Below are 19,660 nucleotides of genomic sequence, written 5' to 3'. Positions count from 1 at the left end.
TGGATGGGGAGAAAAGGAGGGCTGGGCTTAGGGGATGTTTGGATAAGGAGCTTGGGGAGGGGATGGAGCTCTTCATTGGTGGGGCTTTGCCAAGCTGAGTTGACACTTTTCCCACTTGAATTAAAAATGATAAAACCTCCTTTCCTGGATCTGTCACCAGACAAGTCCTGAGAGCACAAGGACCATGACCCCAGGGAGCAGGGAAAGGGAAGAAAGCCAGTCAGCTCCAGGACGGGGGCATTTCTAGGCAGTATTTGTGAGAGGAGGGGGAGAAAAGGTCATATCTCCCACTGTGTGGCTCAGTGGGGGCCACAGACATGCACCTGGGAACTGGCGATCCAAGCAACTGACAGGAGCACCTGGCACCGGTTTCTTCGGTCACCCAGTGCCTCCACCTGCCTCCTAGTCCTAGGTTCTCTAATCAGGAAGAAAAGGACAGGACTAACAATTTCATGTACGTAATATTTCATCCTCACGACAGCCATGAGGTATTATCCCCATTCTATTTATTTATTTATTTACTTAGAGATGGATTCTGGCTCTTGTTGCCCAGGCTGGAGTGCAGTGGCACAGTCTCGCTCACTGCAACCTCCGTCTCCTGGGTTCAAGCGATTTTCCTGTCTCAGCCTCCCGAGTAGCTGTGATTACAGGCGCCTGCCACCATGCCTGGCTAATTTTTTTTTATATATTAGCAGAGACAGGGTTTCACCATGTTGGCCAGGCTGGTCTCAAACTCCTGAACTCAGATGATCCGCCTGCCTTGGCCTCCCAAAATGCTGAGATTACAGGCGTGAGCTTCCGTGCCCAGCCTATCCCCATCAATAGACGAGGACACTGAGGCTTGGAGACCTTTGGCAACATGACCAAGGTCAGAAAGTGGTGGGGCCCAAAATGAATCTAAGGGTACCTGATTGGGAGAACTGTCTTTGTTTGTACAGTTAGCAGTGCCTCAGCTGCAGTAGAACTGTTGACCCCTAGCAGGGAATCTCTGTAATGCAAACGAGCATCTCTTCAGAGCTGTGGTAAAATTCACCTCATTGGCTTTAGGAAGCAGCCCAGGAACCATCCAGCTCGCCTCGTTCTGCCTGTGGATGGGGGTGAGGATGGTGCTGGTGCTGGCCCTCCCTTACTTTTGGAATATGGAGTGGGCAGCAGTTTGGACCCAGCTGAAGGCAGTGCTCCTAGAAGGTGTGGATGGATCCAATGATGCGACTGATATGAGTTACGTCTTTACAGTTTTAATCCAGCAGGCCAGAGTCCTGGCCAGTGGGGCAGCCAGAGAGGATGGCTACTGCCAGCTGCTGATGGAACCTCCTCTGTGCCCCTACTCCGGCCCAGAGGGGACAAACAGTGGGGCCCCAGCCTTCCTGGCTGGGATCTTGGGAGCAGAGGGACTATTTGAAAACAGGCACTGTGACCCAGGCTGCCATCTCCCTCCCTTGCCCCCAGTAAAAATAGCCCACAATCCCAAGCCCTCCCCCACAACCTGTCATAGTTCTAGTTCAGTTCCTGTTCCACTTCCCTGGGGCTCTGTCCCCAGTAGGGCCCAGGGCTTGGGTTGGTCTGGAGCCTGGTGACTAGAGGACTCCTGCCCACCCCCAGGGCCAGATGCAGGTACAGGATGAGGGCATCTCCCAAGGTTGGCATCACTGAAGGGGAAGCAGAGACATGGCTGATTCCTCAGGCTCCTGGGTGAGAGGGCTGTGGTGGCATATAGGGAGGAGGAGCTGAAAGCGAAAGAGAAAGGATGAGGGTGAGGGGTGGCATTGGTGGATGAAAAGTAACCCCTTACCCCTGGGGGCAGATAGGACCCATAGGGAAGAGTGGGCCTGGAGGTTTCTGGCTAGAGGTGGAGGAAGTCTGGGAGAGAGAATCTGCGAATGAGAGCAGCACAGGGGAGGTCCCGGGGCAAGGGGTCGGGGAAGGCAGCAGCAAGGGGCTCCAGATTGCTTACTTACCTGCAGGGTTGTAGACTGGGGGCCCAGTTGGGTAGAGTGGATACTGGGGAGCAGGACCACTAGGTGGGTACATGAAGCCAGGCTGTGGGGTTGCAGGGCCAGCTTTGGGGTCCTGGGGGTATGGGTATACTGGCTGCACTGGGATGCCTGTCATTGGAATCTCCTGGCCTAGGTAGGGGAGAAGGATCAGTATTCAGAGACCCATCTCCTATGGGAAGCCTCCTCCTCCTGCCCAGAAAACCAAGGTAAGCACTCTGGGGCTGGCCTCTGGCAAGCTCCAGGCTGACCACCTCTGCCTTCCACACCCTGCTTGGCAGAGTTGAGCAGGGAGCTGTGCACGTGGCCCCAGCTGGTCAATCTGCATTTAGCAAGTTTGCTCCCCTCAGCAGGTTTCAGAGAGCTCATGAACCAGGGAGCACAGCCCAGGGAATGTCCCACTTGGGTTGGTATCCTGTAATCCAGCAGAGCTGCCACTAAGGGGGTCTTCTCTTAGGCCTTCCGTCCTATACTGATCTCCCATATGGTGTCACCGTCCCCATGTCATCAGGTTGGGGCATATGTGCATCACATGCCTACACTCAGGCACATATTCTGCTGTCCACTGGAGCACATTCAATTAACGTTCATCATTACAGACCCGACTCCTAACTAAGAGTCATGTGCATGCATACACCCACTACACTCACTATTGTCGACAGACTGCACTCCTGGACACATCTGAATATTCATGTGCATGCACAGAAATGCACACAGTCTGACGTTCCATATACCCCTGGGCACATTCTAATATTCATGGGTTTACAAGCATTTGTCTGGGTTTTCATGCTGGCAGGTGTGTGTATACAGAAGCACATATTACTACAGAATTTACCCAATCCGTGAACTCTCTGCTGCCCATTATGGGGCTTAGCCCAGCCCATCTGAGGCCCATCTTGCCCGGTACTGAGTATACCTTCAAATGGGCTCTGGAGCTGCCGGCGCCGGCGGTACAGGTAGCAGCAGGAACAGAGGAAGCAGCAGATGGTGGTGGCGACCACGGCAACAAAGAGGATCACGGCGGAGGCGATGCCTGCTATGGTCTTGGGACTTTAGACAAAGAACAGGTCCTCTCACCTTCCAACACTCATAGGAGGGAGTCCTCATTATGCTGGCTCCAACTCCTGGCCAGCAGGGGGGGTCACAGCATGCTGAGATTTGGGGTTCCTTGTGGGGCTCTGCCCAGTCCCTGTGAAGGAGATCTTAGAGGACCTCTACTTCCCAGAAGGCTGTGCTGCCTGGCTGGCTAGTGTGAGGCATACGGGGATTTGCAGTGCACCCCCAACCATTGCTTTTGCATCTGTAACTTACATGATCAGACATACAGCATAATATCACTGAAAGGAGCCTTAGAAATAATCTAGAGCCATTTTTTCCGAACTCCACTTCAATCACTAGTCTCTACATCTATTTTATATGTGATATATTTAAAAAGTCTGACAACCACTAATTTTGGCAACCTGCTCATTTTATGAAGAGGAAGCAATGACCCACAGAAGGCAAGTGTCTTCTCCAAAATCACACGACTAGTAAGAAGTGGACCTGGGAATCGAACCCAAGTCTCCTGCCTTTGCGCCAGAGCTCCTTCCACAAAGCTACACTGTCATCCAGGTGTTGACCCTGAATCCTCCCTCCCCAGGACCTGGCAGGACCAAAGGGAAGGAGGACTCCAGAAAGAACCTGGAAACCCCGGCCCAGCCAAAGCCCATGAATGTAACTAACATGCCTTTTCTGGAACTCCCAGGCACCAGCACCTAAGCACCTAGCTCTGTCGCCAAGCCGGAGTCCTTGTGACTCCATTCAGCTAAGAATGTGGAGGTGGACAATGGAGAAGAGGCAGGAGTCCGGGAGGGAGGAAGGGAGGCCTCTGGAGAAAAGGATGGAGGAGGGGGTGAGGGTGAGGAGGCAGGAACCCACCTGAAGGCCAGGCAGTGCTTCTGCTGCCTCTCCGTGATGAGCAAGGTCAGGTCCCTGCAGCAGTACCGGTGGTAGCAGGTCCCACAGCAGAAGGTGAAGAACTCGCAGCTAAACCCCGGATGCCAGGAACCATTCTGGTCCAGGTACCACAGGCAGTCCTCGCCAGCCAGCGCTGCGGGCAGGGGTTGGGGGTGCCCAGTGGCCGCCAGGCCAGTTCATCCCCAGTCACCCTCAGCCCCACTCCCCCGGCGGTCCCCAGCCCGCTGGCTCCCGAAAACTGACGGTTGCCCCTTGTCTCCACACTGAGGGGCTCAGCCCGGAGCCCCAGAGGCCTTTGACTAAAGCTGACCCTGCACCTCGGGGTCAGACTCCCATGGCCCAACATCCTGCCGCTCCCTCTTCCCTCTCCTTGAGGACCCAGCAACAACCAAGGCTCCCGTGGCAGCCGAAGGGTCTCGAGAAGCCCCTCGCCCGAGCCCCCCAGGTCTGCCCCTCCCCTTCCTCCTCCTCCATCCCACCGGACCCCGCCGCATCACTCCCCATCCCCTTACCCAGGGGAGCCCCCAGCACCAACAGAGCGATTGCGGTGAGCGGCGCGGCTCGGCGGAGCCCCGCGGGTGGCATGGCGGGGGTTGGGCGCGGCCGGGGCCGGGCCTCCCAGAGAAGGGACCGCAGGACCAAGCCCGCCAGCTGGAGCTGCGGCGGGGCCCAGCCAGCGGCCAGGCTCGGGCTCCTCTTCCGCCTCCTCTGGGGGCGGGACTAAGCGCCCCGCCCGCGCTAACCCAGCCGGCGCGGCTCCGCGCAGCGCCCAGGAGTCCACCCACCAGCGACGCCCACCTAGCCCCGGCTCTGGAGCTGGGCGCCCCTCACCCAGCAGAGCACTGCCCTGCTCCCCCAGTCCCCGGCTCCGCGGTAGTTCCTCCCGTCCGAGCCACCATGGGCACCGCGGGCAGTTGGGCACTGGGCCAGGGAAGTCTGACTGTGTCCTGGACCTGCCCCCGGCCTGGGTCCAATCAGTATGCTGGACTCCAGAAGTCCTGATTCTGGTGCCACCTCCGAATGCCCAGACACATGGGCCAACCCTGGAGGGGCAGGGCTGGACCTTCCCTTGTAGGGGACCTCCTCTGCCGTGTCCAGCCTGGGACATCCTGTGGGGATGGAGAGGGAAAGAGGCTGGATGTCACCCCGCCCCCATTCCCAGAACACAAGCCCTCATTGAGAGGCATTCAGAGTGGCTTTGTCCCCAGCGGTGCCCACAGGCCTGGACCTTGCCAGCTGCACTGGCTCCTGATGATGGACCCTTCCCCCTTCAAGTGGACAGCGCTGGCATGCATCAGCCCATGGCCTCACTGGCAGGGATGGCATGCTGCTGGGGCCACCTGGGGCCCATCCAGTTAAACACTCTTCACAGTGAAAACCCTTCACAGAACAAGCCTGTACTGCAGTAGCCACCGGAGCATAGGGAGGGCAACAGTTAATTTTTCTTTTTTCTTTCTTTCTTTCTTTCTTTCTTTTTTTTTGAGACGGATGTTTGCTCTTGTTGCCCAGGCTGGAGTGCAATGGCATAATCTCAGCTCACTGCAACCTCCGCCTCCCAGGTTCAAGCAATTATCCTGCCTCAGCCTCCCGAGTAGCTGGGATTACAGGTGCCTGCCTCCATGCCTCGCTAACGTTTTGTATTTTACAGAGTTTCACCATGTTGGCTAGACTGGTGGGGAACTTCTGACCTCAGGTGATCCACCGGCCTTGGGCTCCCAAAGTGCTGGGATTACAGGCTTGAGCCACTGCACCCAGCTGGGCAACCGTTAATTCCAGGTGGAGACTGTTTTAGGGTGGGAGAGGTCAATCAGTCCCCTCACAGATTTATACTGAGTGCCAGTGACTATGCCCCATGCTACTTGAGGTACCCTCATAGGAACTGTAAATTAAGCCAGGAGAACATCAAAAGCCTACTTTAATCCCCTGCCATCTACATCCTTTACATGTACTTCCAGACTTCCGCATCTACCTCACTGGAATCTTTCCACAATTCCATGAACTAAGCGAGGTTGGTAAGTGTTATAAATCCCATTTCACAGACAGATAAACTAGGATTCATGGAGGTTAAAGAACTTGTTCAAGATAATACAGACAGTAAAGGGTAGAGGCATCAGAAGACCCAAATTTAAATCACGGTTGATCCCCAGCTGCAACAGTGCAGACAGCAAGCGTTTCTTGTGTTCCGGGGTGAGAGAACCAGGGCAGGTCCGTGGAAGGCCCCGTAGAATCTTAGTAGGTTAGGGAAGGACAGCCAAAAGAGGAGCTACCCCATCCTGGGCCCCTGTGGGGCTACCTACCCAAGAGAGCTGGAATGGGAGAGGATAGCCCCAGAAAGTTGCTGGTAGCCTGATGGGCAAGAGTATGTCCTCACACAGGACACAGTCACAAATGCAGCAGCAGGGACAGAGAGAGACGCCTCTGAATCCAGCACCACCTACTCAGTGTGCCCATTGCCATCCATCTCCTCATTCCTACACTAAAAGCTCCATGACTGCAGGGACCACGTGGCTGTGTTCACTGTTGCCACCCAGCCCTTGCCATAGGTGCTCAGTCATTGTTGGTGGAATCATCCTCAGATGAAGAGCTGTCTCCTGCCCAGCGCTGACTCTCCCATGTGTACCCTTGGCCCCTGCTGATCTGTCTCTTCATTACCCTTTCTCTTTAGTGTCTTTAGCTTCTCCCACCTTACCAGCTTCTTTTCCTTAAGAAAATGAAATCTCAAGTCTTTCCTATTTAAACTAAACCAAACCAAACCAAAGCACCTTCTTCCTGAAACTCATCCTTCTCTAACTACTTTCCTGCTTTTCTGCTTTTTTCTCCAACTAGCTCTCCTCAAAACATATACCCCTAGTTGACACTTCCAGCTTGCAATGACATCTAGCATGCACCAACATCATCAGTGATTTACTAATTGCAAAATGATTTTTTTTTTTTTGAGACAGAGTCTCAGTCTGTCTCCAGGGCTGGAGTGCAGTGGCATGATCTTGGCTCACTGCAACCACCACCTGCTGTGTTCAAGCAATTCTCCTCCCTCAGCCTCCTGAGTAGCTGGGACTACAGGCTTGCACCACCATGACTGGCTAATTTTTTGTATTTTTAGTAGAGATGGAGTTTCACCATGCTGGCCAGGCTGGTTGTGAACTCCTGACCTCAGGTGATCCGCCCGCCTTGGACTCCCAAAGTATTGGGATTACAGGCGTGAGCCACTGCACCCGGCCCTAATTGCAAAATTCTAAGAATGTGTTTCAGTTCATGAAATGGGAGGTGACTAGACTAGGACAGAGAGTGAAGAGAGGGGCTGTGGGCCCACCAGAGGGGAGAACTGGCCACACTGGGAGAACTGGCACTTCTTACCTTGACGAGGGATACTGGAGCCTGTAGATGGAGAGCTGAGGCTAGCTTATGTCGCCAAAACGAACCTGGGTCCTGAAAGAGTCCATAGAGTTGGCCGGGAGTGGGGAGGGACTTGGGTGGGAGGACTTGGGGCCCTGGAAGAGGTCATCTAAATCTTCAAGCCTGGAAGGGCTTCACTACACCTTCTCCAGGTAAGGGCACACCGGAATATCCTCCCCTCACCAAGCTGGTCTCTTAATCCCCAGCAAGGGAAAGAAATCCTTTCCCGGAAAAGAGGAGGCAGAGGAATCTGTGATCACTTGAGACAAAACATAGGCTTTGCCAGTAGGAGGTTCTCCCCAGGGTGTCTGGAATATGATGGTAATGATAACACCAGCAGCAAACATTGCCAGTGAGCTCATCCCATTGTACAGATGAGGAAACTGAAGTTGGAAGTGTAGTTCTCCCAGCTCACACTGCTGGGATTTGCAGTTGGACTTTTGTGGCTTCAAAGCCCAGGCCCTTCAGCTTCACCACATGCTTCTCTTTAAACAAGTCTAAAGGGCCAGGCCCAGTGGCTCACACCTGTAATCCCAGCACTTTGGGAGGCCAGGGTGGGCAGATCACCCGAGGTTGGGAGTTCGAGACCAGCCTGACCAACATGGAGAAACCCCATCTCTACTAAAAATACAAAATTGGCTGGGCGTGGTGGTGCATGCCTGTAATCTCAGCTACTTGGGAGGCTGAGGCAGGAGAATCGCTCGAACCCATGAGGTGGAGGTCGCAGTGAGCCAAGATCACACCACTGCACTCGAGCCTGGGCAAAAATAGTGAAACTCTGTCTTGAATAAAACAACAACAACAACAAAAATGTCTAAAATACTCAGTGCTATGCCTGACACAAAGAGGATGTACTCAGGGCAACCTTGATGCCCAGCCCTTATCTCTAGCAGGCCTCTGCATGTGGTGAGAAGATAGCCAGGGATATCTGGAGTAGGGAAGGATAGGAGGAGGGGAAGGGCTGGGACCATGCCTGTGACCCAGTTTGGGCTTGGCTGGGGGCTGTGGTAGGAGTGCTCTGCTGAGTCACCTCACCTCTGGGTTGAATGACAGCCCAAGGCTCCTCCCAACCCGTTCCATGCTCCTCTTTTCTATCAGAGCAGATTGACACAGGCATTCCTGAGGCCCTCCTTACTTTCCTGGGCCCTGGGCCCCAGAGCCTCCATCCCACCCTGCTCCTGCCCCACCCCTGTTCTCTGACTGTGGAGGCTCCTGCCTCACTTTTGTTGGCGGGTGGTTTGAGTTGAGCCATTCCAAGATAAGGGAAACTCCATTCCTTTCCAAATGTCTGCCTCTGGTCAGTCAGTACTCTCCAGGAACACACTCTCCTTTACTCTGACCTCCTTTTTCCTTTTCCTCCCTGCCCAGACTCTGGCAACCCAACTCCTGCAGACAGGTAATTACACATTCTCTCCCTCCATAGGACCCTGCATTCTTTCCTCTTTTCCTTTTTTTTTTTTGAGATGGAGTCGCACTCTTGCCCAGGCTGTAGTGCTGTGGCATGATTTTGACTCACTGCAACCTCTGCTGCCTAGGTTGAAGCTATTCTTCTGCCTCAGCCTCCCAAGTAGTTGGGATTACAGGCACCTGCCACCAAGCCCAGCTAATTTTTGTAGTTTTTAGTAGACACAGGGTTTCACCACGTTGACCAGAGTGGTCTTGAACTCCTGACCTTGTGATCCACCCACCTTGGCCTCCCAAAGTACTGAGATTACAGGCATGAGCCACTGCACCTGGCCATTTTTTTTTTTTGAGACAGAGTTTCATTCTTGTTGCCCAGGCTGGAGCATGGCACAATCTCGGCTCACCGCAACCTCCACCTCTCAGGTTCAAGTGATTCTCCTGCCTCAGCCTCCTAAGTAGCTGGGATTACAGGCACGCACCACCATGCCTGGCTAATTTTGTATTTTTAATAGAGACAGTGTTTCTCCATGTTGATCAGGCTGGTCTCGAACTCCTGACCTCAGGTGATCCACCTGCCTTAACCTCCCAAAGTGCTGGGTATAGGCATGAGCCACCACACCTGGCCCTGTCCTGATTTAATGTCACACCCTTCCTGGAAGAGTTTTGGACACACTAATTCTCCTTGCAGTCCACAGCTAGTAAGAGTAAGGCCCAGGAAAGCACCAGGACTTGGCCAAGGTCTCATGACTTAGTTGGGCTTTTGGCTCTCATTGCCCAGAATAAGCAAATATCTCTTTTAAATCAGAATGCTTTTCTTGGCGTCTAGCTTTAATCCTTCTTGCTGTAAATGAGACTGTCCCTGTGTTTGTCCTCTGGGTGGAAGGGATTTGCAAGTGGAGGGTGGGTGAAGGACAGTGAGGATCAGCCTCACTGTGGCCCGCCTGCTGGTAAGAAGGAGCACTCTTCCATGTAACAAAGTTGCACCAGTACCCTGTAAATTTATATACATATATATATATATACATGAAGCACCCTTCTCCAGAAGGACTTTTTACCAATGCCTTTGTGGAATTGCCTCTCCCAGAATGCCAGGCTTCTGCTTGCTTGTAGAGTGCCCAGGACAGCCTGGGCCTCAGGAAAGAAGGGAGTGTAGCCAGTCTGGCTTGGATGGCAGCTGTGAGCAGCCCCCTACTCAGGCACACTCTGGGTGGCTGTGAGAGCAGCAGCAGTCCCAGGCAGCCAAGGCCTGGCCTCAGGAGCCCAGCCTAGCCAGTGGGGCAGATGGGGAGGGCCATGTTATCTTTAAATGGCACCTTACTCAACCTGCCACTCTGCCAGCTGGGCAGGATGGGGGTAGACAAGTGTTATTTTTGGATCTGAGGGTAAGGGAGGAGGAAGACTCTGTTTATAGCTCTCTCCTTTATGTGCCTACTCTGTCTCCTGGGGAGGATTTGGGTCCACGGGCCTCAGCCCTCCAGCTGACCCTTTCCAACCTAGGGTTTCTGTTTTCAGCCTAGCTGTTAGCCATCTGCACAGATGGGAGTGTTGAATCTACAGAGGCACAGGGTTTCTCGGAAAGGCCAGCTCTGTAAAGGCAGGTTTAGGTGGTGAGCACTGCATGAGACTCGGGATTAGACTAATAGCCAACATTAACACTTACTATGAGGCAGCACTGCGAAATGCCTTGTATTAGTATATTAACTTTACTTAATCCTTACAATCACTCCATGAAACAGATACTTGTTCTGCGGATTAGGAAATGGAGACATAATTTAAGGAGCTTGTCCAAAGTCACCCAACAGGCAAGTCGCAGAGCCAGGGTTCAAATCCAGGCAGCCTAGCTCCGGAGCCCATGCTCTGAACCACTAACTAGATACAAGTCCTCTCTGCCATTTACTGGTTCTGCAAACTTGAAGGAACCTCTACTCCCCTCTGGTCTTGTCTTTGTCTTTTGGAAATGGACTATCGTTCAGTTCAACCCACTAGAATCCCCAAGTTAGAACTGGTAGAGACACTCTAATTAATTGTGTCTCTCTCCCTGTTCAGTGGAAAAAGAACTTACTCAAGGTCACACCACAGGGCACTGGCACGGGTTTCGGTGCTCTTGCCAGTGAACCTCCCTGTGGCAAGGATGAATCAAGGGAGCTGACCAGGGATATTACTTATGAATTTGCAATCACAAAATCAAGTGTGGAAGAAATACAATTTTATTTTCTTTTAACCAAAATAGACGAGAATGAGTCTTTATCCTGCTACCTGGTTTGTTATTACGGTTTGTCTCCCCCTCCAGAATCATGAAAAGGTCCTGGGGTCTCGAAAACATTAAGGTGAGCCCTCTAAGCCTTGGTCTGCCCAGGTTCTGCTCATACATGCTCTTTTTTTTTTTTTTTTTTTAAGACGGGGTTTCGCTATGTTGGCCAGGATGGTCTTGATCTCCTGACCTCGTGATCCGCCCGCATCGGCTTCCCAAAGTGCTGGGATTACAGGCGTGAGCCACCGCGCCTAGCTATATATGCTCTTAAGTTTGCAAATTCGGAAGTGTTGGTGAGCCTTGGTGACCAGGGCCCAGCATCCCGGGGAACTCCATGCAGCCTTTTCCCTAGGAACTTCTATCATCTCCAGGTGCTTAGCCACAATCAGGGCAGGATCGTCACCACTCATAAGTCTCATGGACATTTTTGTCGCTGACTTATCTTTTGGGAAACGACCCCCCTTTTTCTCTCCCCCTTCTTCCTCCAGGACCCTGGGCCTGATCACGGTTCACTAGAGCTTTCACCATAGGGTCCAGAAGCATGGCTATTCTCATGCAATCCTGCAGTCCACCCTGCAAAAGCAACTAAGGCAAGGAAATGCAAAGAATTAGGGTATGTTCTTGGACTAAGTGGGGCGGGGTGGGGGGAATCTAGTGAAAGCAAATTAACACTCAAATAGTTTATAATGTCACACAGCTAACCACAGAAAAACTGCTTACTAGGTGGAAGGCAAGAGCTGGGCCTACCACCTGTTTCTATCCTGCTCCTCAGGCAGGGCTGCAGTGCTACAATTCACTCCTCAGAGCTGTCCTCCCAAAGGCTCACCAAGACCTTAATTTAGCAGCAGCATGTGTGAAATTGAACCGAGTCACAGTGTAATCCAGTGAGTCAGGGAGAATGAGCCAAACATAGCTCCCAGCTATGGGTGGGGGATAGGATGGGACATTTTCCACCACTAGAGGTGCTTTCATGAAGTCATGCTTAATTCTAACTACAATCTTGTGAGGTAGGTATTAGATCCCTATTTTACAGATGAGGGAACCAAGGCTCAAAGGAAATGTCACTTGCCTCAGCTATGTAATCATGCCAAGTCAGAACTATGGAAACATGCCAAGCCTGGAAGGGATTTCCTAGGCCTCCTAGTCATGCCAGTAGTTCCTCAGTTTTTCTTCCTACAGCACATTTGCTATGATATCATGTATTCTATACGTGTTTAAAAACCCTAGTATAATTTTGAATTGTAGGAAGCCAGGAGTAATGCTACCCTTTTCCCACCTACTCAAAAAAGTAAAAAACTGAAATGTGAGGGTCATTAGATGGCTAATGTTGACCTGCACCATCCATCAGAGAAACTTAAATAATTCACAAAAATTGGAATTTTTTTTTTTTTGAAATGGAGTCTTGCTCTGTCACCTAGGCTGGAGTGCAGTGGTGTGATCTTGGCTCACTGCAACCTCCACCTCCTGCTTTCAAGTGATTCTCCTGCCTCAGCCTCCTGAGTAGCTGGGATTACAGGCACCCACCACCATGCCCGGCTAATTTTTTTTTTTTTTTTAGACAGTTTCACTCGTTGCCTAGGCTGGAGTGTAATGGCATGATCTCGGCTCACTGCAACCTCTGCCTCCCAGGTTCGAGAGATTTTCCTGCCTCAGCCTCCCAAGTAACTGGGATTACAGGCACCCGCCACCATGCCTGGCTAATTTTTAAAAACATTTTTTTAGTAGAGACAGGATTTTGCCACGTTGGCCAGGCTGGTCTCCAACTCCTGACCTCAAGTGATCCTCCCACCTCAGCCTCCCAAAGTGTTGGGATTACAGGCATGAGCCACCATGCCTGGCCTATATTTTTTAGTAGACGCGATCTCACCACGTTTGTCAGGCTGGTCTTGAACTCCTGACCTCAGGTGATCCACCTGCCTCGTCCTCCCAAAGTGCTGGGATTACAGGCGTGAGCCACTGCATCTGGCCAAAAATTGGAATTTTATTACAATTACTTTTGGGTGCTTTGCTACTGAAATCTTGGTCAAGTATGGTTAAAACCTAGTCTAAATCCCCATGAGAATGGGGAATTTTCCCGTGATAGATATTACTGCTAACAAGAGGTCCAGCCTCCGTTTGGGCACTTGGATTGAGGAGGAGGAACTCACTGCAATATTTTAAGACAATTCATTCCACAATTCATTTCACTTTTGGAAAGTCCTTATTTGTCATTCTTTACGTCCTACTGACTTTCCCTTGTCAACAACATCTCTAGTCCAGCTCTTCTACCTTATCCCCTGTAGTTACAACCTTAGTCCAGGCTCGGAGTTTTCCCACCTGGACTGTTGTAGCTGCTGCCAGACTGCATTCCCTTCTCCCATCTCCTACCCCTTCAATCCAGGTTCCAAGTTACCCTTCTAGTCACAATTGGATCAACACCGCAACACATTCTAAGACACAAAACCTGATCATGTCACTTCTCTGCTTAGTAGTTTTGAGTGGTCTCTCATTCTCTAGAGAAGGCAGGCCTTGTAGGACCCTTCACAATCTAGCCCTCACTTGTCCTTCCAGCTTTATCTCTGGCCAGGATTCCCATGAACTTATGCATAAATCTCAATATTTTCAATGTGCATATAAGGTCAGAAAATGAAATCGTTTCATGATGGCCTTTTCTTACTTTTTCTCTGCAATGTCTTACCACACTCTCATCTGCCTGGCAAATACACAGGAGAGGCAAAACAAACAGGCAACAAGTACAAGCTGCTTGGACTGTAATCACACACTTCCAGTGTGACCTTTGACAGGTTAATATGTCTGCTTCAGTTTCATCAATCTGTAAAACTGGGTGAGCAAAGTGAACTACTTTGTAAGGTTAGTAGGTGGTCTAAGTGAGGTAAAAGTATTTAGCATGCCCACTGGCATTTAAATACTCCAGAAACAGGTACTGTTCGCTCCTTGCAAGTGTTCACGGGTTGTCTTCTCCGTGCCACTTACCTGACTTCTTCCCCCCAGTTACCATTAGTCAGTTCCTCTTTTGGGCAATGGGAACTAAACCCAGTACACTTACTTCTCTCACAGCACTCCCCACATTTATTATACTACGGATGCTTCCCAGCTTAAAATGGGGCATATCCCAAAAAACCCAACAAAAGTTGAAAATACTGTAAGTAAAAAATGCATTTAATACACCCAGCCTACCTTAAACTTACTCAGATCACTTACATTAGCTTACAGTTGGGCAAACTCATCTAATGCAAAGCCTATTTTATAATAAAGCATTGAATGTCTCATGTAACTTATTGAATACTGTACTGCAAGTGAAGAACAGAATGATTGTATGGATACCTGTAAGTACTATTTCTACTAAATGTGTATAACTTTTGCACAATCCTAAAGCTGAATGAAAAATTGGAAGTCAAACCATCATTATGTTCGGGCCCATCTGTATTTCTGACCTCCTACTAGACTAGCTCCTTGAGGGAAAGGGGCCAACCCCTCCAGCATTTAGCACGGAACTTGCATGTCTAATGTTCACTGAAATGGGGCAGCGGGGGGGCAGGGGGGTGGTGAAAAAAAGAGTAGCCAGAAATTGGCCTTTTATTTTCTACTCATTGATCATGGGTCAGCTTAGCTGGGGTGCAAAAGTGTAGTATGTATTTCACTGGACCATCCTTAAACTTCCCAAAGCCGTGTCCTATTGCCTCTTCTCCAAGCTAAGCATTCTTAGCTCCTTCAAGCCTTTTTCCCTTGACACGATTTGTCCTCTACATCTTAGCTCTCCTCTGGCAGAGCACTCATCTGTCTGGTGCTCTTGTTGAGCACTAGAAGAGAACATAGCAATGATGATGACTGATAGGCACAGGAATACTCAGTGTGGTTTCTCATTCTCTAGAGGAAGCAGGCCTTGTAGGACCCTTCACAACCTGTGTCTTAATGTGTCCACACTATCCTAGACAACTTTTTTTATCATCTCATCCTAGGACCACACTGGAGTTTTCTGGACACATTAATAGTTCTTGGGTCAGGTGTGGTGGCTCACGCCTGTAATCCCAGCACTTTGGGAGGCCAAGGCAGGTGGATCACAAGGTCCAGAGATCAAGACCATCCTGGCCAACATGGCAAAACCCCATCTCTACTAAAAATACAAAAATTAGCTGGGCGTGGTGGCACACACCTGTAGTCCCAGCTACTTGGGAGGCTGAGGCAGAAGAATCACTTGAAACCAGGAGGCAGAGGTTGTAGTGAGCAGAGATCACGCCACTGCACTCCAGCCTGTTAACAGAGTGAGACTCTGTATCAAAAAAAAAAAAAAAAAGGTTCCTGGCATAATAAACTTTTTATTATTTTAAATTTTAAGGGGCAAGGTCTTGTCATGTTGCCCAGGCTGGTCTCAAACTCTTGAGCTCAAGTGATCTGCCAGCCTCAGCCTCCCAAAGTGCTGGGATTTCAGGGTGAATCACCACACCTGACCCTCCTGACATAACTTTTTTTTTTTTGGAGATGAAGTCTCACTGTCGCCAGGCTGGAGTACAGTGGCCTAACGGCTCACTGCAACCTCTGCCTCCCGGGTTCAAGCAATTCTCCTACCTCAGCCTCCCGAGTAGCTGAGATTACAGGCGTGTACCACTACACCCAGCTAATTTTTGTTATTTTTAGTAGAGGCAGGGTTTCACCATGTTGGCCAGGCTGGTCTTGAACTCCTGACTTCAGGTGATCTGCCTGCCTCAGCCTCCCAAAGTGCTGAGATTACAGGCCTGAGCCACCATGCCCAGCCAAAAAACTTATTACTGGTACGCAATACTGTGAGAGCACAGTATTCTACAGTCCTCAAGTCTTTCCACAGATACTGTCAATCTGCATTTATTGAAATGTTACATTTAGATTCTGCTCTTTTTTATAGGCTGTAATGGTATTTGTTTGGATCCTAAATTCGGATTACAAATTGTCATCCTTCCTAGGGGTTTCTTGTTATCTAAAAATCTGATTAACATTCCTAATTTACTAGTACTATCTCTTGTGTAAATGGCTTCAAATTCTTTTGTGGAATGGGTAAGGCATAAAAAAAGTAATCACTAATATCAGAGTGGCCAAGAACAGAGTCCTGGGGGCACATATCAGGTCAACCCACAATCAGTGAATTTATAGTTAGTTGGTGGTCAGTTCCCAACTTCTCTATCTCCCTAAAGCTTTGACTTTACTATGTCCAGATTATTTTACCAGTTAACAAAGACTATAAGGCCAGTTCAGAATCACTTTCTCTGAAGTCCACAATGAGCATCTGTTAAACTCATCACTCTTAGTTAGCTGCTTTTGGTTCATTTGTTGTAGGTTTTCTTTCCAAATCAATGTCACTTATACGTCTGTAACTTGTGTTATCAGCTTCCTTCTTGAACTTTGAACTTCTCAGTCTTCTAGGGTTTCTTCTATTTTCTTTTCAGTTAACTCCAATAAAGGCTCAACAAACTTCTGGGAACCCCTTGGTGACCCAGCTGCTGTTTTTACCAGAGTCAGGAGACTAAAATGTCTCAGAGAGCTAAGTGCTCCTTTTTATTTTTACTTCATTTGCCTTACCTTGAAATTTATAGTTCCTTCTAACCACTTAGCGCTGCCCTTTTCAGACTGAAGCTAGTTCCCTTTGGCCAAAGACAGGAGACAAAGTATGGTCTAGAGTTCAACTTTCTGTCAACATGTACTGGCCTCCAACAGATCTTTTTCCTTCCTGCTGACACTGGACATAATCTCTCCAACTCTTTTTCTCACTAACAGAATGGGAATATCCACTCTGTGATCCTGTTATAAAAGTTAAATGGGATAATGTATATAAAAATGCTCTGGAAACACAATTAAGTACGTGCATGCCAAGGGGTCCAAGACCTTCTGCTCTCAGCCACAGCTGACTACCTGTTAGCCACGGGGGGCCCTTAAGTGATACTACTACTTTCCTCAGGACTGAAGTTCTCCTGAGGCAGGATGCCCGGTCCTCCCCCAAATCAGCACAAGAGCAGAAAGGACCCTTGCCAAGGGACTTAGGACCACTTTTGGCACTAGATATAGAACGTTTTTCTAATTAGCAGACCCAGAGGGACCCACATCATTCTCAGTCTGTGTGGGAGCCGTAAGCCTTCCCAAGCTCAGCAGTTCAATGCTGCTGGCATGAGACCATTCTTTTGTGCCAAAAATCAGAGGCCTTTAGCACCAAACCCGACTGGCATTGCCTTGAGATAACTATGGAGTGAGCAAGGCTGAGACAGTGGTTTTCTGAGCACCACTTGGTCAGACCTGCCATTTCCCCAGCAACTCCCCCAATGCCATGTGGAGAAGAAGCAGGGTTATGAGCAGGATTAACCTCAGAATCTGGCTGGCAGGGGACAACTGGAACATGCCCGCAGGCTTTTCAAAGATAGTAAAAACTTTTAACTCTGTTCTTCCAATCTCAGTCATGGATGTCGAACACTGTGGACACCTAGTGGCATGAAGGCATTACTAGCTACACTATCATTAGGTTTCCTAAGTCCAATGGTCAATGCCCAGAGAGTGGAGATTCAGATTCACTTTATATTCTATTTCTTCGTGAGAATGCCAATCTAAAGAAATATTCTGTGGCTACTAAAAATGGGAAACCAGATGTGGGCATTATCAAAAAAAGGCTTCATCTTTCTCCCCATGATTTTTTTTGTGTGTGGAGTCTCGCCTTGGAGTACAGTGGCATGATCTCAGCTCACTGCAATCTGCCTCCCAGGTTCAAGTGACTCTCCTGCCTCAGCCTCCCAAGTTAACTGGGATTACAGGCATGCGCCACCAGGCCCAGCTAATTTTTGCATTTTTAGTAGAGACGAGGTTTCACCATGTTGGCCAGGCTAGCTTCGAACTCCTGACCTCAAGTGATCCACCCACCTCATCCTCCCAAAGTGCTGGGATTACAGGCATGAGCCACCACACCCAGCCTCTCCCAATGATTTTCTAATCCTCATTTACTATTTGAACCCAAAACAGACTAAACTTCCCAATTAAGGAATCTCTCTATTTGATTAAACAATGCCAGTTCTCTAAGAATCATTTTAGGCTAGGTTTGCCAAGACACATTAGAGTGTTTAAATAGGCTCCACCTAATCCTTTCCCCTACTACTCTTACTTCCCTTCTAAAGGGAATAGAAGAAAAACAGGTGCTGAGACACCTTATACCATGCAACTAAATTCATTTGTAAAGATTACTTTACTGTCCTAGAAAAATACATGTTGCAAATTTGAGGGCTAAAACTTAACCACTTTAGAGGCTTCCTGAGGGAGAGGGGATAACTTTTGAATATCAGACTCTGTGGTAATGTGTGGGAGAGCCATATTAAATATAGTTGGGTCAGGTGAATTAAAAAAAAAAAATCCCTTTTCCCCATTTTTTTTTCTAAAAAAGGAAAATCAAATTGCCATCTATCTGTCTGGCTTATTTTGTGTGTGCATGTATATATAGGAACAGCTTAAGGGGAAAGGTTATGTCATGCAATGAGGCAAAAACAAGATGACCTCCTCTGACAGAGAAGCCTTAGTGTTATAGAAGGGAAGCAAGGCAGAGGTCACTGGAAAGGCTTAGAATGAAGCTGCTCCTGCCTGTTCCTCCTGAAAACCCAGAGCAGCAGTGGTCCAGGGCAGAAAGCATAATGATCTCTCTTGAGGATTCCTATCTGAACACATCAGAAGTCCTATGAACGTAGATAGGTCTGTTTCAGAATATAAATGGTAGTGACTTCCTGTGCTCCTGAGGCGAGGCAAAATAATCCATGAACACCTAATTCTTCTGGGCAATAATGTTTCTGGACTGGCCAGCAGAGGGCTCTAGGAACAGAGGTTAGGGCAGAGTTGGGGAGAAAAAAGGTTCCAGAGATGGGATGTCTTCAGGGGAACTTTGAAAAATGTCCTTTGTTCCAGCATTCCTAAGTGACCGGCACTGGTGAGCCTGGTCTGAGTTGTCATCAATGTCACTGCTGAGGCCAAGGGCCAAAGGTCAAGATGCCACTTTAGGTTGAGAAGAAAGCACATCTTAAGGCCACTGAGGGCTGCAAAATGGTTTGTGGCTGGGCCAGAAGGAGGAAATGTAGAAAGGTTCCCCTTTTTAGATGCCAATGGTTTGTAGAACTCGCCTCTCGTTGTCATTAAGGTGGCCTGAAAACATTATGTAGCAGGGCTGCTGAGCAAACTGGCAGAGGAAATCTGTCAGATATGCCTGAAGGAAAAGAAAAAGAGTGGCATTAGTGAGAGGCTGCAAGGTCACCCATTTGCAGTGGAGCAAGAACCACAACCAAATGGCACAGGGAATGCTGGTTTTTAGACAAATGCCAATTCCCTGAGGGATGGTCTTTCATGTTCTTGGATCTAGTTTAGGTAATTCATAGGAAAACAACATTTTTCCAAGGCTCTATCACCCCAAAACCTTCACAACATACCCTCTAGAAGCTGAATGACAAGACATCAAGTGCAAAGTTCCACCCCCTGCCGCCAAAGCCCTTGACTACTCACCAAGACAAGGAGTCTTTCCCGTGAGGCTCCCATGATAAACTATAAGTGGATTTTTTTTTTTTTTTAACACAGGATCTTGCTCTGTTGCCCAGGCTAGGGTGCAGTGGTGTGATCACAGCTGATTGCAGCCTTGATCTCTTGGCCTCAAGTGATCATCCTGAGTAGCTGGGACCAC

General features: G+C 49.4%; 2 protein-coding genes across 5 annotated transcripts in view; both read right to left on the bottom strand.

The window, feature by feature from the left end:
* Positions 1-1,218: 1,218 nt before the first annotated feature.
* SHISA4 (shisa family member 4) lies at positions 1,219-4,632 on the bottom strand. The gene is made up of 5 exons (XM_012459490.2): positions 4,463-4,632; positions 3,912-4,083; positions 2,911-3,044; positions 1,959-2,126; positions 1,219-1,727 (listed from the first exon to the last, which is right to left on the bottom strand). The coding sequence occupies exons 1-5, from the start codon at positions 4,533-4,535 to the stop codon at positions 1,681-1,683; spliced, it is 594 nt and encodes a 197-aa protein (XP_012314913.1). The 5' UTR covers positions 4,536-4,632; the 3' UTR covers positions 1,219-1,680.
* Positions 4,633-10,936: 6,304 nt separating this feature from the next.
* IPO9 (importin 9) overlaps positions 10,937-19,660 on the bottom strand; it is a 58,492-nt gene continuing 49,768 nt past the window's right edge. For all 4 annotated transcript variants that reach the window (XM_012459502.3, XM_012459505.3, XM_012459503.3 and 1 more), the window contains one exon: positions 10,937-19,192. In XM_012459502.3, the coding sequence (XP_012314925.1) occupies positions 19,082-19,192 (111 nt within the window). In that variant the 3' untranslated portion in view covers positions 10,937-19,081. The remainder of the gene's footprint in view (positions 19,193-19,660) is intronic.

The sequence above is a fragment of the Aotus nancymaae genome, unplaced genomic scaffold (genome assembly GCF_030222135.1).
Source record: "Aotus nancymaae isolate 86718 unplaced genomic scaffold, 86718_ANA_hifiasm-v0.15.2.pri h1tg000039l, whole genome shotgun sequence".
NCBI lineage: Eukaryota > Metazoa > Chordata > Mammalia > Primates > Aotidae > Aotus > Aotus nancymaae.
The sequence above is the reverse complement of the archived record's forward strand: the minus strand, read 5'-3'. Positions and strand labels throughout refer to the sequence as shown.